At 56.5% G+C, this 15,924-nt stretch overlaps 1 protein-coding gene and 2 long non-coding RNA genes across 5 annotated transcripts in view; all 3 read left to right on the top strand.

Annotated features, from left to right (window-relative positions):
• Window positions 1–1,140, top strand: part of PCSK6 (proprotein convertase subtilisin/kexin type 6) — a 55,026-nt gene extending 53,886 nt beyond the window's left edge. For both annotated transcript variants that reach the window (XM_079763855.1, XM_079763856.1), the window contains one exon: window positions 55–1,140. In XM_079763855.1, coding sequence (XP_079619981.1) covers window positions 55–152 — 98 coding nt within the window. In that variant the 3' untranslated portion in view covers window positions 153–1,140. The remainder of the gene's footprint in view (window positions 1–54) is intronic.
• Window positions 1,141–3,271: 2,131 nt separating this feature from the next.
• Window positions 3,272–15,924, top strand: part of LOC307094979 — a 175,297-nt gene continuing 162,644 nt past the window's right edge. For both annotated transcript variants that reach the window (XR_013813157.1, XR_013813158.1), the window contains exon 1: window positions 3,272–3,385. This is a non-coding gene — a long non-coding RNA (uncharacterized lncRNA). The remainder of the gene's footprint in view (window positions 3,386–15,924) is intronic.
• LOC307094980 lies at window positions 3,859–7,481 on the top strand. The gene is made up of 3 exons (XR_013813166.1): window positions 3,859–5,348; window positions 6,631–6,788; window positions 7,296–7,481. It is a non-coding gene; the product is annotated as an uncharacterized lncRNA (long non-coding RNA).

Raw genomic sequence — 15,924 nt, 5'->3', positions numbered from 1 at the left:
GGATGGGACCCCCAGGACCCCCCCAGTCTGACCGGCCCCCTCCCCTCTCCCCAGCGGACGAGACCTTCTGCGAGATGGTGAAGTCCAACCGGCTGTGTGAGCGCAAGCTCTTCATCCAGTTCTGCTGCCGCACGTGCCTCCGGGCCGGGTAGGGGCGGAGGCCAGGCCGCTTCCGTCCGTCCGTCTGTCCGTCCGTCCGTCCGCCCGCCCGCCCGCCTCTGACAGCTTTACCTCCCGCGGGGCCAGGGCCTGTGGCCGCAGCCGCTGTGGGCGCCCGGCCCGGTGGGTGGCGGCCGTCCCCTCCGCGCACCCCAATGGGCACCCGGGCCCTGCCTGGGACCCCCACGTTTACCGAATCTTCAGACCAAAGCGAACGGCGAGCCCGTGGCCTCCCCGTCACTGCTCGCCGGGCTCCGAGCTCCTCCAAGGCCAACCTCGGCCGCCGCTGCTCCTCCGGCCGCCACGGAGCCGCCGGGCCGGTTCGGGGCGGGACTGTGTGACCGGGGGCAGGTGTGTGTGTGGGGGGTCTGTGTCGGCCTCGCCCCGTCAGAGGCCGCGACCCCGAGGTCAGAGCCCGCGGCCCCGAGGGAAGGGGCTGCCCGGCCCGGAGCCCCCGCTCCGAGGGGAGCACTGCCGCCCGGCACCGCGTCCGTCCGTCCGTCTGTCCGTGCCCCGGGGTCTCCCCGCCGCCATGCCCGCCGCCGAGCAGCGTCCCGGCCGTCCCGCCGCGGGGAGCCCGGCCCGTGGACGGTGCGTCCACCGCGTGCAATGGCCTCGGGGCCCGTGTCCCCCGGACTGTGCGCCAGGCGGCCCGCGGGACCCCGTGCTGCCCACCGGTGCGGGCGTGTCGGTCAGCGGCTCCGGCTCCCCGAGGGGGTCCTGTGGACAGAGCCCCGATATTTCCCCGGAAATGCACCGATCGGCTCCCGGGACCGGAGCAGCCTTTGCCTTAAATTCCTCTCGAGCTTGTACGCCTCCGTCGTGTCCGGCTCCCCCCTCGGACCATCACGCATCTGACGGGTCCCGGGGCGCTGGCCCCCCCCCACCCCCCGCAGGGGTGGATGGAACCCAGGACACCGAGGGAGACGCCCTCAGAGCAAATGCAGCGTTCACCCTAAGTTAATAAAAGAGTTAACAGCCCACAGCCAAGGAGTCTGTTTCTTTCCTGGGCGCAGCGATGGCACCTGGGAGCGCCCGGCCGGTGTGGCTCAGTGGTTGAGCTTCGACCTATGAACCTGGAGGTCACGGGTCCGATTCCTGGTCAGGGCACTTGCCCGGGTTGGGGGACTGGCAGGAGGCATCCAATCCATGATTCTCTCTCATCATGGATGTTTCTTTTCTATCCCTCTCGCTCCCTGAAAATTTTTTAAAATATATTTTTAAAAAAAGAAACACAGTGGCGGCGGTGCCAGTTTGCAGCTGCGGGTGGGGCCGGCCTGTCAGGTGCGGGGCAGGGGCCGGAGGCCTGGGAGGAGGCACTTCAGGAGGCAGAGGAACAAGGGTCTCGGGAGGACCCTGTCCTGGGGCCGCCTGACCGTGGCTGCTGGTTCACAGGCTCAGGGCGAGGGTTCGAGTCCCTCCCGCAGGCCCCGGAGCCTCTGACTTTCAAGCAAACGTTCCTTTTGTCTCTGTTCTTTGGAGCTTTGGCTGCAGAGGAGACCATTCAAACCACACACGCCCTCCGGCCGGTGTGGCTCAGTGGTCGACCTTCGACCTATGAACCGGGGGGTCGTGCGGTTCCATTCCTGGTTGCGGCACATGCCGGGTTGTGGGCTCCATGCCCAGAGTGGGGCGTGCAGGGGGCAGCCGATTGACGTTTCTCTCGTCATTGGTATTTCTCTCTTCCCCTCTGACATCAATAACAGATTTAAAAACAAAACACAAAACCATTTTGAAAGCCGAGCCAGCGACATGGCAAGTACTCATATGTTGACATATATGCGATTTGATATGTATAGTATTTGGTTGTATTGACGACAAGTTCCAAAACTTCATGTCACATTTTCTGAAGGTGTTAATATTGTAGATATTTTTACGCCTAAAAATGTCGAGTTTAGTGCCCAAAAAAAGGGCATTTGCGGGAAGTTTGAGTTCATTACTAGTAACTCCATCGAGGGGGGGGAAATGCGCATCACTAACCGCGATACCTGGGAAAAAACCAGTTTTGGGCGCTTAGGGCGCCGTCTTGTGGACACATCTGGAATTGCATTGTCTTTTGAAAATTTTTAAACCATCCCAAAGCAAAGCTACAGAAAAATGACAAGTAGAGCACAGAGACCTCTATTCATGGGCAATCTGAAATCACCCGTGAGATACCCTGAGACGCCTCCAAATATTTTAATATTTTTTCTCCCACATACTTCAGGGGCAATTTCCTATAAACCGGGGCGTCCTCCTGCACAGCCATCAGAATCGGGAAGTTCACTCTGAGGCGTCTGTGCCGCCCAGTCCTCGGGCGGGATGCAAATGTCGCCCTTTGTCCCAGGAATGCCCTTCGCAGGTGGCCAGAGACAACCCCCTCCCCGGCTTACACCCCCTTCCCGTGAGAGGCGCACTCTGCATTGAGTCATCATCTCTCGCCAGTCCTCGTCCTCGAACCTTTTACAGACTCGAGTGCTTAACACTCTGCTGAACCAGCGGGTACAAATGTCCGGAATCAGGGACCCCCTAGGCTCCAGAGACGCCCCCCGGAAAGAATCCAGAACCGGGGACGTAGCCAAGGCCCCCAGGACCTCCGAACCCCAAGAGATCGGGAGCCTGGCTCTTTTAATTGTTTCGTGCTGGACGCCTAGCGACTAGCGCACCTGTTGGCCGTTCAATTACTGTCGTCCTGTCGGCGGGAGCAAGGCACGCTGGGAAGTGTACCTGGCAATGGGAGCGGTGCAACCAGGGAGGGTGTCGACGCGGGCATGGTGCACGCTGGGAAGCGCGTCTTGCTTCAGTCGCGGGGCACGCCGGGAAATGTGTCAGCGTAGACTCAGGGCATGCCGGGAAGTGCGTCTGGCGTCGGTCGCATTGCATGCCGGGTGGTGCGTCTTGCGTCAGTCGTGGCGCACGCTGGGAAGTGTGTCAGCGTCGCCTCGTTGCATGCTGGGAGGTGCGTCTTACATCGGTCGCGTGCCATGCTGGGAAGTGCGGCTTGCGTCGGTTGTGAGGTACGCCGGGAAGTGCGTCGGTTTGCGTAGCGGGACCTGACAGGAGGTGCGTCTTGGTGCCGGCGCGGGGCACGTCGGGAAGTGTGTCTATGGCCCGCCCAGTGGTCTGTATGGCGGGCGCCGCGGGCCGGGAGGAGGGAGGCGGCGGGGTGGGGAAGCTGACGGCGGAGCCGATGGAGCCGGCGGCGCAGCACACAACGCCGTGCGGGACCGCGAGCTGGGCCTGCGGGGTGAGTGCGGGGAGGGCGGCCCGCCCCGGGGGCCCCGCTGTGGGCGGGCTGCGCCTGGCCGTCCCGGCCCGAGTCTGGCCGGCGGGGCGGAGGGACCGTCTCGCAGGCTCCCTGCCCGGCCGGCTCGGGGACGGGACTGGGACCGCTTCCCGACCCGGACCCATGGGCCCGCGTTCGGTTCGGCCTCGCGGGACCGTTTCTCGGTCTGATCCGCTCGAGCGCCGAGCCTGGACTCGGGGGCGATCCCCCCAGCGCCGAGCGAGCGGCTGGTTCTCAGGAAACGCGTTCAGGTGACGGCGTCAGAGTGTGGACGGGGCGCGTGCCGGTCCTTCTCTTCTCTTCTCTTCTCTTCTCTTCTCTTCTCTTCTCTTCTCTTCTCTTCTCTTCTCTTCTCTTCTCTTCTCTTCTCTTCTCTTCTTTTCTTTGGAGAGAGGGGGAGGGAGGGAGGGAGGGAGGAGGGGGGCAGAGAGAAATATCAGTGAGAGAGAGACATCCGTTAGTTGTGACCACAGCACAGGATCGAACCCCTGACACTTCTTTGCGTGGGTCGGCGCTCTAACCACTGAGCACACCAGCCAAGGCCCGAGTATTTTTATTTTAATGAAATTAAGTTGTTCTTTTTTTCCCTTTTTTTTTTTAATCCTCACCCGAGGATATTTTTCCATTGATTCTTAGGGAGAGTGGGAGAGAGAGGGAGAGACAGGCGGAGAGAAACCTGGATGTGCCAGACGGACACATCGACTGGTTGCCTCCCACAGGGGGACTGAGCCTGCAACTGAGGTCCGTGCCTTTGACCGGAATTGAACCCAGAACCATCCAGTCTGCAGGCCGAGGCTCTAGCCGCTGAGCCAAACCGGATGGGGCTGAATTTAAAAATCTTATAGAAAGATTCTGTTCAAGGCTAAGGTCCATTCTCCTGGTCCCGGTACAGGGAGATTGCCACCGTGTCTCGAGTCTGTAGCGTGGACTTGGACTGCACTTGAACCAGGCTGGGCTCCTGTCTTACCTTCCAGCGTCCACGCCATCATCGCCCCCGAGTTAGGTCAGGGAGAACCTGGAGGAATTGTTCGCGGAGAGACTCACCATTGTGGGTTAACCTTTGGCCTCCTGTGTACCCAGTGACCTTGTGTCTGAACCCTTGACCTTCACTTCTGTATCGCAGCCGGGGCAGTGGGCCCGGGGAGACCCAGGACATGATGATCGCGTCCTGACGAGTCCCAGGAAGGCAAAGGGAGCTCCTGTCCCGGCCCCCACAGGCTGGGAACAAACCCCCCGTAGGTTCCCGTCCTGCCGCGTCTCTAGGTCCGGGCCCTGCTGAGAGCGGTCAGGGCACCTTGCAAACAGCCTGACAAATGCCCTCGTCCCCATGCCCCTGGCCTCGCCGTCGCCATGTTCATCACCGTGTTCATGGCCACCGCCGACCCATTGCGTCATGGCAGCTGGGGCTTGGGCCTCTGTGCCAGTACCTGGCAGTGTTTGGCCTGGGTGCTCGGTAAGGAGTGGTTTTTTTTTAATTGATTTTGAGAGAGAGAGAAATCAAAGATGAGAGAGAATCATGGATCAGCTGCCTCCTGTCCGCCCCACACTGTGGATGGAGCCCACAACCCGGGCATGTGCTATGACCGGGAATCGAGCCGTGACCTCCTGATTGACAGGTCGATGCTCAACCACTGAGCCGCACCGGCCGGGCCTAGGTAAACACTTCCTGAGTGATTGCCAGCCTGGAGTCAAATGACCGGGAAGTTCTGCTGATGGGCCTCAGTGCCTCTCAGTCCTGTCAGTCCTCCTGTGGGCTTTTCCTCTGTGTCACAGGATATAAAATCCCCGTCATCGAGAATCTGGGTGCCACCTTAGACCAGTTCGATGCCATTGATTTTTCTGACAATGAAATCCGGAAACTGGACGGCTTCCCTCGCTGAGGAGACTGAAGACCGACCCTCGTGGTGAACAACAACAGGATATGGTGAGTGTCTGCCGGGCAGCGATCTGTTTCCCGGTGTAAACGCTGTACCCGCTGCCGGTTCCACCTGCACGTCTCCAAGACATTGTTCTGGTTTTCAAAGATTTCAGAGCTGCAGAGAGAGAGAGAGAGATACAAAGAGATACAAACATCAACGATGGAGAGAATCATTGATTGGCTGCATGCCCCACACTGTGGATTGAGCCCACAACCGTGGCATGTGTGGTGTCCGGGAATTAAACTGACCTCCTGGTTCATGGGTCAACACTCAACTATTGGCAACTATTGAGCCACACCCGCTGGGCAACTGTTGTCATTTTTTCTTTTTTTTTCCCAAACACATTTTTGTATTGATTTTTTTTTTTTTACAGAGAGGAAGGGAGAGGGATAGAGAGTTAGAAACATCCATGAGAGAGAAACATCCATCAGCTGCCTCCTGCACACTCCCTACTGGGTATGTGCCCACAACCAAGGTACATGCCCTTGACTGGAATCGAACCCGGAATCCTTTAGTCCGCAGGCCGATGCGCTATCCACTGATCCACACCGGTTAGGGCTGTTGTCATTTTTTTAGACAATCCGAGGGAAAGAGGAATGCCCGACTGAACAGCTGGCCATCGCATGTTTTCACAGCGCCTGCCGCACCCGGGTGAGGTAGCTGGTCTCGATTTATTTGCATCTCCTCAGAGTCCAGCGTGTGTGTGCACTCACCGTCAGCTTCTGATTTAAATGGGAAACATGCTGCTCTGTACACAGCCGGAAAAGGGCGGGCTTCTCTCGCCTTCTCCATTCCCTGGGGGAACAGTTGTCCATCTGCACCCGCCCCGGACCTGCAGAGTCACCTGTTTTTCTGTGCCGCCTGCGCAGAAGCCACGGTGGGAGGCAGGTGGTTTGTCCTACACGGGGTCTCCCCTTTTCTTAGTTCCTTAGACAAAGGGGTTGGGGTGCAGGAAGAGCCGCCGACAGCCTCCAGGAAGCGTGGGTCCTAACACCAGGCCGCTCTGGCCCGCCGCTGTGGCTCAGTGGTTGCGCATCAACCACTCCCTTCCCCTCTCCGAAATCAGTAAGGGAATATTTAAACAATAAAATAAAATGGTGCCACTCTCTGTCGCTCGGGGTGTCGGGAGAGCAACCTCCAAGTTGCAGAAGCTCCAAGGGCATTCGTCCGCTTGTTCGCTAGAAGCCGACCAGGTGCCGGAGCGGGAAGGACAGGACCAGGGGGTCCTCGCTCCGAGGCAGCCGGGGTACGAAGCGTCTCAGCGGGGGGTCTGCTCTCCTCCCACAGGGTGACCTGGACCCGCTGGCGTCACTCAGGTCGCTGACCTCCCTGAGGTAGGAGATGACCCGGGGACAGTGAGTCCCTTACAACAACTCCCTGCCCAGCCTCGACCTGACCAGCCGGTGAGGACAACGGAATGCTGAATGGAACATCAACTGGAAAAGGTTTAAAAATTTTAAATATCTATATTACTTTTTCTTAAAAACTCACAAATCGTCTAATTTAGCTTTAGCCGCTGTAGAGAGGGAAGGGCACCTTTTACACACAGTCCTGCCCAGCACTGTTCGTGACCTGTGGCCCTGCTGTGGCTGACCGGTTCCATTCCAGTGCGACAGCAGCCCCATGGCCACCACACTGACTGACTGAGGGTGGCTGTCAGTTTCAGGTCTTGGAGACAAGCATGGGGGAGGAGAGGGGAGGGCAGATTTAAAAAAAAAAATGTTGCAGCCCAGGCCGGTGTTGTTCAGTGGTTAGAGCATCGGCCTATGAACCAAGAGGTCCCACTTCCTTTCCTGGTCAGGGCACATGCCCGGGTTGCAGGCTCCATCCCCATCTAGTAGGGGGCGTGCAGGAGGCAGCTGATCCACGATTCTCATCATTCATGTTTCTCTTCCGCTTCCAAATCAATAAATACATAATGGTTTTTTAACTGCCATTTTTATTCCCCACAGACAGCCTAGCGCGGGGCAGCTGCATCCCCGACTGTGACCCGGGCACCTACGTCGACTCTCAGAGCTGATCCGATGTGGGCAGTGCCACCCCACCTGCAGGACCTCCATCCCCGGTGTGGAGGTGCAGGAGGCAGACGGTTCTCACCGTGGATGTGTATCCCCCTCCCTGAAATCAATAAAAATCCTTTCAGAGAGAAAAATAATGGCGGCTGTGCCAGTTTGCAGGGCTGCGGGTGGGGCCGGCCAGTCAGGTGCGGGGCAGGGGCCGGTGGCCTGGGAGGAGGCACTTCAGGCGGCAGAGGAACTAGGGTCTCGGGAGGACCCTGTCCTGGGGCCGCCTGACCGTGGCTGCTGGTTCACAGGCTGAGGGCGAGGGTTCGAGTCCCTCCCGCAGGCCCCGGAGCCTCTGAGTTTCAAGCAAACGTTCCTTTTGTCTCTGTTCTTTGGAGCTTTGGCTGCAGAGGAGACCATTCAAACCACCCACGCCCTCCGGCCGGTGTGGCTCAGTGGTCGAGCTTCGACCTAGGAACCGGGGGGGGGGGGGGGGGTCGTGCGGTTCCATTCCCAGTCGCGGCACATGCCGGCTTGTGGGCTCCATGCCCAGAGTGGGGCGTGCAGGGGGCAGCCGATTGACGTTTCTCTCATCATTGGTATTTCTCTCCCTTCCCCTCTGAGATCAATAACGGATTTTTAAAGAAAAAACAAAAACACATAACCATTTTGAAAGGCCACCTAGCGACATGGCAAGTACTCATATGTTGACATATATGTGATTTGATATGTGTACTATTTGGTTGTATTGACGACAAGTTCCAAAACTTCATGTCAAATTTTCTGAAGGCGTTCACATTGTAGTTATTTTTACGCCTAAAAATGTCGAGTTTAGTGCCCCAAAAAAGGGCATTTGCGGGGAGTTTGAGTTTATTACTAGTAACTCCATGGAGGGGTAAAAAATGCGCATTATTAACCGCGATACCTGGGAAAAAACCAGTTTTGGGCGCTTAGGGCGCCGTCTTGTGGACACATCTGGAATTGCGTTGTCTTTGAAACTTTTTAAAGCCATCCCAAAGCAGAGCTAAAGAAAAATGACAAGTAGAGCACAGAGACCTCTATTCATGGGCAATCTGAAATCACACGTGAGATACCCTGAGACGCCTCCAAATATTTTAATTTTTTTTCTCCCACATACTTCAGGGGCAATTTCCTATAAACCAGGGCGTCCTCCTGCACAGCCATCAGAATCGGGAAGTTCACGCTGATGCGTCTGTGCCGCCCAGTCCTCGGGCGGGATGCAAATGTCGCCCTTTGTCCCAGGAATGCCCTTCGCAGGTGGCCAGAGACAACCCCCTCCCCGGCTTACACCCCCTTCCCGTGAGAGGCGCACTCTGCATTGAGTCATCATCTCTCGCCAGTCCTCGTCCTCGAACCTTTTACAGACTCGAGTGCTTAACACTCTGCTGAACCAGCGGGTACAAATGTCCGGAATCAGGGACCCCCTAGGCTCCAGAGACGCCCCCCGGAAAGAATCCAGAACCGGGGACGTAGCCAAGGCCCCCAGGACCTCCGAACCGCAAGTGTTCGGGAGCTGGGGTGACCCCCTCCGCAGGGGTGGATCAAACCCAGGACTCCCTCAGAGCAAATGCGGTGTTAACCCTGAGTTAATGTGCTCTTAACCAAGTTAACAGAGTTAACAGCCCACAGCCAAGGAGTCTTTCTTCCCCGGGCGCAGCGATTACACGTGGGTGCGCCCGGCCAGTGAGGCCCAGTGGTTGAGCTTCGACCTGTGAATCAGGAGGTCTCGGGTCTGATTCCTGGTTGGATGCCCGGGCTGGGGGCTCCATCCCCGGTGTGGAGGTGCAGGAGGCAGCCGACTCTCACCGTGGGTGTGTATCCCCCTCCCTGAAATCAATAAAAACGTGTTATTTTCTTTTAGAGAGAAAAAAAAGTGGCGGCTGTGCCAGTTTGCAGGGCTGCGGGTGGGGCCGGCCTGTCAGGTGCGGGGCAGGGGCCGGAGGCCTGGGAGGAGGCACTTCAGGAGGCAGAGGAACTAGGGTCTCAGGAGGACCCTGTCCTGGGGCCGCCTGACCGTGGCTGCTGGTTCACAGGCTCAGGGCGAGGGTTCCAGTCCCCCGCCCCGCAGGCCCCGGAGCCTCTGACTTTCAAGCAAACGTTCCTTTTGTCTCTGTTCTTTGGAGCTTTGGCTGCAGAGGAGACCATTCAAACCACCCACGCCCTCCGGCCGGTGTGGCTCAGTGGTCGAGCTTCGACCTAGGAACCGGGGGGTCGTGCGGTTCCATTCCCGGTCGCGGCACATGCCGGCTTGTGGGCTCCATGCCCAGAGTGGGGCGTGCAGGGGGCAGCCGATTGACGTTTCTCTCATCATTGGTATTTCTCTCCCTTCCCCTCTGAGATCAATAACGGATTTTTAAAGAAAAAACAAAAACACATAACCATTTTGAAAGGCCACCTAGCGACATGGCAAGTACTCATATGTTGACATATATGTGATTTGATATGTGTACTATTTGGTTGTATTGACGACAAGTTCCAAAACTTCATGTCAAATTTTCTGAAGGCGTTCACATTGTAGTTATTTTTACGCCTAAAAATGTCGAGTTTAGTGCCCCAAAAAAGGGCATTTGCGGGGAGTTTGAGTTTATTACTAGTAACTCCATGGAGGGGTAAAAAATGCGCATTATTAACCGCGATACCTGGGAAAAAACCAGTTTTGGGCGCTTAGGGCGCCGTCTTGTGGACACATCTGGAATTGCGTTGTCTTTGCAACTTTTTAAAGCCATCCCAAAGCAGAGCTAAAGAAAAATGACAAGTAGAGCACAGAGACCTCTATTCATGGGCAATCTGAAATCACACGTGAGATACCCTGAGACGCCTCCAAATATTTTAATTTTTTTTCTCCCACATACTTCAGGGGCAATTTCCTATAAACCAGGGCGTCCTCCTGCACAGCCATCAGAATCGGGAAGTTCACGCTGATGCGTCTGTGCCGCCCAGTCCTCGGGCGGGATGCAAATGTCGCCCTTTGTCCCAGGAATGCCCTTCGCAGGTGGCCAGAGACAACCCCCTCCCCGGCTTACACCCCCTTCCCGTGAGAGGCGCACTCTGCATTGAGTCATCATCTCTCGCCAGTCCTCGTCCTCGAACCTTTTACAGACTCGAGTGCTTAACACTCTGCTGAACCAGCGGGTACAAATGTCCGGAATCAGGGACCCCCTAGGCTCCAGAGACGCCCCCCGGAAAGAATCCAGAACCGGGGACGTAGCCAAGGCCCCCAGGACCTCCGAACCGCAAGTGTTCGGGAGCTGGGGTGACCCCCTCCGCAGGGGTGGATCAAACCCAGGACTCCCTCAGAGCAAATGCGGTGTTAACCCTGAGTTAATGTGCTCTTAACCAAGTTAACAGAGTTAACAGCCCACAGCCAAGGAGTCTTTCTTCCCCGGGCGCAGCGATTACACGTGGGTGCGCCCGGCCAGTGAGGCCCAGTGGTTGAGCTTCGACCTGTGAATCAGGAGGTCTCGGGTGTGATTCCTGGTTGGATGCCCGGGCTGGGGGCTCCATCCCCGGTGTGGAGGTGCAGGAGGCAGCCGACTCTCACCGTGGGTGTGTATCCCCCTCCCTGAAATCAATAAAAACGTGTTATTTTCTTTTAGAGAGAAAAAAAAGTGGCGGCTGTGCCAGTTTGCAGGGCTGCGGGTGGGGCCGGCCTGTCAGGTGCGGGGCAGGGGCCGGAGGCCTGGGAGGAGGCACTTCAGGCGGCAGAGGAACTAGGGTCTCAGGAGGACCCTGTCCTGGGGCCGCCTGACCGTGGCTGCTGGTTCACAGGCTCAGGGCGAGGGTTCCAGTCCCCCCCACACCCCCCCGCAGGCCCCGGAGCCTCTGACTTTCAAGCAAACGTTCCTTTTGTCTCTGTTCTTTGGAGCTTTGGCTGCAGAGGAGACCATTCAAACCACCCACGCCCTCCGGCCGGTGTGGCTCAGTGGTCGAGCTTCGACCTAGGAACCGGGGGGGGGGGGGGGGGGGGTCGTGCGGTTCCATTCCCGGTCGCGGCACATGCCGGCTTGTGGGCTCCATGCCCAGAGTGGGGCGTGCAGGGGGCAGCCGATTGACGTTTCTCTCATCATTGGTATTTCTCTCCCTTCCCCTCTGAGATCAATAACGGATTTTTAAAGAAAAAACAAAAACACATAACCATTTTGAAAGGCCACCTAGCGACATGGCAAGTACTCATATGTTGACATATATGTGATTTGATATGTGTACTATTTGGTTGTATTGACGACAAGTTCCAAAACTTCATGTCAAATTTTCTGAAGGCGTTCACATTGTAGTTATTTTTACGCCTAAAAATGTCGAGTTTAGTGCCCCAAAAAAGGGCATTTGCGGGGAGTTTGAGTTTATTACTAGTAACTCCATGGAGGGGTAAAAAATGCGCATTATTAACCGCGATACCTGGGAAAAAACCAGTTTTGGGCGCTTAGGGCGCCGTCTTGTGGACACATCTGGAATTGCGTTGTCTTTGCAACTTTTTAAAGCCATCCCAAAGCAGAGCTAAAGAAAAATGACAAGTAGAGCACAGAGACCTGTATTCATGGGCAATCTGAAATCACACGTGAGATACCCTGAGACGCCTCCAAATATTTTAATTTTTTTTCTCCCACATACTTCAGGGGCAATTTCCTATAAACCAGGGCGTCCTCCTGCACAGCCATCAGAATCGGGAAGTTCACGCTGATGCGTCTGTGCCGCCCAGTCCTCGGGCGGGATGCAAATGTCGCCCTTTGTCCCAGGAATGCCCTTCGCAGGTGGCCAGAGACAACCCCCTCCCCGGCTTACACCCCCTTCCCGTGAGAGGCGCACTCTGCATTGAGTCATCATCTCTCGCCAGTCCTCGTCCTCGAACCTTTTACAGACTCGAGTGCTTAACACTCTGCTGAACCAGCGGGTACAAATGTCCGGAATCAGGGACCCCCTAGGCTCCAGAGACGCCCCCCGGAAAGAATCCAGAACCGGGGACGTAGCCAAGGCCCCCAGGACCTCCGAACCGCAAGTGTTCGGGAGCTGGGGTGACCCCCTCCGCAGGGGTGGATCAAACCCAGGACTCCCTCAGAGCAAATGCGGTGTTAACCCTGAGTTAATGTGCTCTTAACCAAGTTAACAGAGTTAACAGCCCACAGCCAAGGAGTCTTTCTTCCCCGGGCGCAGCGATTACACGTGGGTGCGCCCGGCCAGTGAGGCCCAGTGGTTGAGCTTCGACCTGTGAATCAGGAGGTCTCGGGTGTGATTCCTGGTTGGATGCCCGGGCTGGGGGCTCCATCCCCGGTGTGGAGGTGCAGGAGGCAGCCGACTCTCACCGTGGGTGTGTATCCCCCTCCCTGAAATCAATAAAAACGTGTTATTTTCTTTTAGAGAGAAAAAAAAGTGGCGGCTGTGCCAGTTTGCAGGGCTGCGGGTGGGGCCGGCCTGTCAGGTGCGGGGCAGGGGCCGGAGGCCTGGGAGGAGGCACTTCAGGAGGCAGAGGAACTAGGGTCTCAGGAGGACCCTGTCCTGGGGCCGCCTGACCGTGGCTGCTGGTTCACAGGCTCAGGGCGAGGGTTCCAGTCCCCCGCCCCGCAGGCCCCGGAGCCTCTGACTTTCAAGCAAACGTTCCTTTTGTCTCTGTTCTTTGGAGCTTTGGCTGCAGAGGAGACCATTCAAACCACCCACGCCCTCCGGCCGGTGTGGCTCAGTGGTCGAGCTTCGACCTAGGAACCGGGGGGTCGTGCGGTTCCATTCCCGGTCGCGGCACATGCCGGCTTGTGGGCTCCATGCCCAGAGTGGGGCGTGCAGGGGGCAGCCGATTGACGTTTCTCTCATCATTGGTATTTCTCTCCCTTCCCCTCTGAGATCAATAACGGATTTTTAAAGAAAAAACAAAAACACATAACCATTTTGAAAGGCCACCTAGCGACATGGCAAGTACTCATATGTTGACATATATGTGATTTGATATGTGTACTATTTGGTTGTATTGACGACAAGTTCCAAAACTTCATGTCAAATTTTCTGAAGGCGTTCACATTGTAGTTATTTTTACGCCTAAAAATGTCGAGTTTAGTGCCCCAAAAAAGGGCCTTTGCGGGAAGTTTGAGTTTATTACTAGTAACTCCATGGAGGGGTAAAAAATGCGCATTATTAACCGCGATACCTGGGAAAAAACCAGTTTTGGGCGCTTAGGGCGCCGTCTTGTGGACACATCTGGAATTGCGTTGTCTTTGCAACTTTTTAAAGCCATCCCAAAGCAGAGCTAAAAAAAAATGACAAGTAGAGCACAGAGACCTGTATTCATGGGCAATCTGAAATCACACGTGAGATACCCTGAGACGCCTCCAAATATTTTAATTTTTTTTCTCCCACATACTTCAGGGGCAATTTCCTATAAACCAGGGCGTCCTCCTGCACAGCCATCAGAATCGGGAAGTTCACGCTGATGCGTCTGTGCCGCCCAGTCCTCGGGCGGGATGCAAATGTCGCCCTTTGTCCCAGGAATGCCCTTCGCAGGTGGCCAGAGACAACCCCCTCCCCGGCTTACACCCCCTTCCCGTGAGAGGCGCACTCTGCATTGAGTCATCATCTCTCGCCAGTCCTCGTCCTCGAACCTTTTACAGACTCGAGTGCTTAACACTCTGCTGAACCAGCGGGTACAAATGTCCGGAATCAGGGACCCCCTAGGCTCCAGAGACGCCCCCCGGAAAGAATCCAGAACCGGGGACGTAGCCAAGGCCCCCAGGACCTCCGAACCGCAAGTGTTCGGGAGCTGGGGTGACCCCCTCCGCAGGGGTGGATCAAACCCAGGACTCCCTCAGAGCAAATGCGGTGTTAACCCTGAGTTAATGTGCTCTTAACCAAGTTAACAGAGTTAACAGCCCACAGCCAAGGAGTCTTTCTTCCCCGGGCGCAGCGATTACACGTGGGTGCGCCGGGCCAGTGAGGCCCAGTGGTTGAGCTTCGACCTATGAATCAGGAGGTCTCGGGTGTGATTCCTGGTTCGATGCCCGGGCTGGGGGCTCCATCCCCGGTGTGGAGGTGCAGGAGGCAGCCGACTCTCACCGTGGGTGTGTATCCCCCTCCCTGAAATCAATAAAAACGTGTTATTTTCTTTTAGAGAGAAAAAAAGTGGCGGCTGTGCCAGTTTGCAGGGCTGCGGGTGGGGCCGGCCTGTCAGGTGCGGGGCAGGGGCCGGAGGCCTGGGAGGAGGCACTTCAGGCGGCAGAGGAGCTAGGGTCTCAGGAGGACCCTGTCCTGGGGCCGCCTGACCGTGGCTGCTGGTTCACAGGCTGAGGGCGAGGGTTCCAGTCCCCCGCCCCGCAGACCCCGGAGCCTCTGACTTTCAAGCAAACGTTCCTTTTGTCTCTGTTCTTTGGAGCTTTGGCTGCAGAGGAGACCATTCAAACCACCCACGCCCTCCGGCCGGTGTGGCTCAGTGGTCGAGCTTGGACCTAGGAACCGGGGGGGGGGGGGGGGGGTCGTGCGGTTCCATTCCCGGTCGTGGCACATGCCGGCTTGTGGGCTCCATGCCCAGAGTGGGGCGTGCAGGGGGCAGCCGATTGACGTTTCTCTCATCATTGGTATTTCTCTCCCTTCCCCTCTGAGATCAATAACGGATTTTTAAAGAAAAAACAAAAACACATAACCATTTTGAAAGGCCACCTAGCGACATGGCAAGTACTCATATGTTGACATATATGTGATTTGATATGTGTACTATTTGGTTGTATTGACGACAAGTTCCAAAACTTCATGTCAAATTTTCTGAAGGCGTTCACATTGTAGTTATTTTTACGCCTAAAAATGTCGAGTTTAGTGCCCCAAAAAAGGGCATTTGCGGGGAGTTTGAGTTTATTACTAGTAACTCCATGGAGGGGTAAAAAATGCGCATTATTAACCGCGATACCTGGGAAAAAACCAGTTTTGGGCGCTTAGGGCGCCGTCTTGTGGACACATCTGGAATTGCGTTGTCTTTGCAACTTTTTAAAGCCATCCCAAAGCAGAGCTAAAGAAAAATGACAAGTAGAGCACAGAGACCTGTATTCATGGGCAATCTGAAATCACACGTGAGATACCCTGAGACGCCTCCAAATATTTTAATTTTTTTTCTCCCACATACTTCAGGGGCAATTTCCTATAAACCAGGGCGTCCTCCTGCACAGCCATCAGAATCGGGAAGTTCACGCTGATGCGTCTGTGCCGCCCAGTCCTCGGGCGGGATGCAAATGTCGCCCTTTGTCCCAGGAATGCCCTTCGCAGGTGGCCAGAGACACCCCCCTCGCCGGCTTACACCCCCTTCCCGTGAGAGGCGCACTCTGCATTGAGTCATCATCTCTCGCCAGTCCTCGTCCTCGAACCTTTTACAGACTCGAGTGCTTAACACTCTGCTGAACCAGCGGGTACAAATGTCCGGAATCAGGGACCCCCTAGGCTCCAGAGACGCCCCCCGGAAAGAATCCAGAACCGGGGACGTAGCCAAGGCCCCCAGGACCTCCGAACCGCAAGTGTTCGGGAGCTGGGGTGACCCCCTCCGCAGGGGTGGATCAAACCCAGGACTCCCTCAGAGCAAATGCGGTGTTAACCCTGA

The sequence above is a fragment of the Cnephaeus nilssonii genome, assembly GCF_951640355.1.
Source record: "Cnephaeus nilssonii genome assembly, chromosome: 24".
NCBI classification, from domain to species: domain Eukaryota; kingdom Metazoa; phylum Chordata; class Mammalia; order Chiroptera; family Vespertilionidae; genus Cnephaeus; species Cnephaeus nilssonii.
The sequence above is the reverse complement of the archived record's forward strand: the minus strand, read 5'-3'. Positions and strand labels throughout refer to the sequence as shown.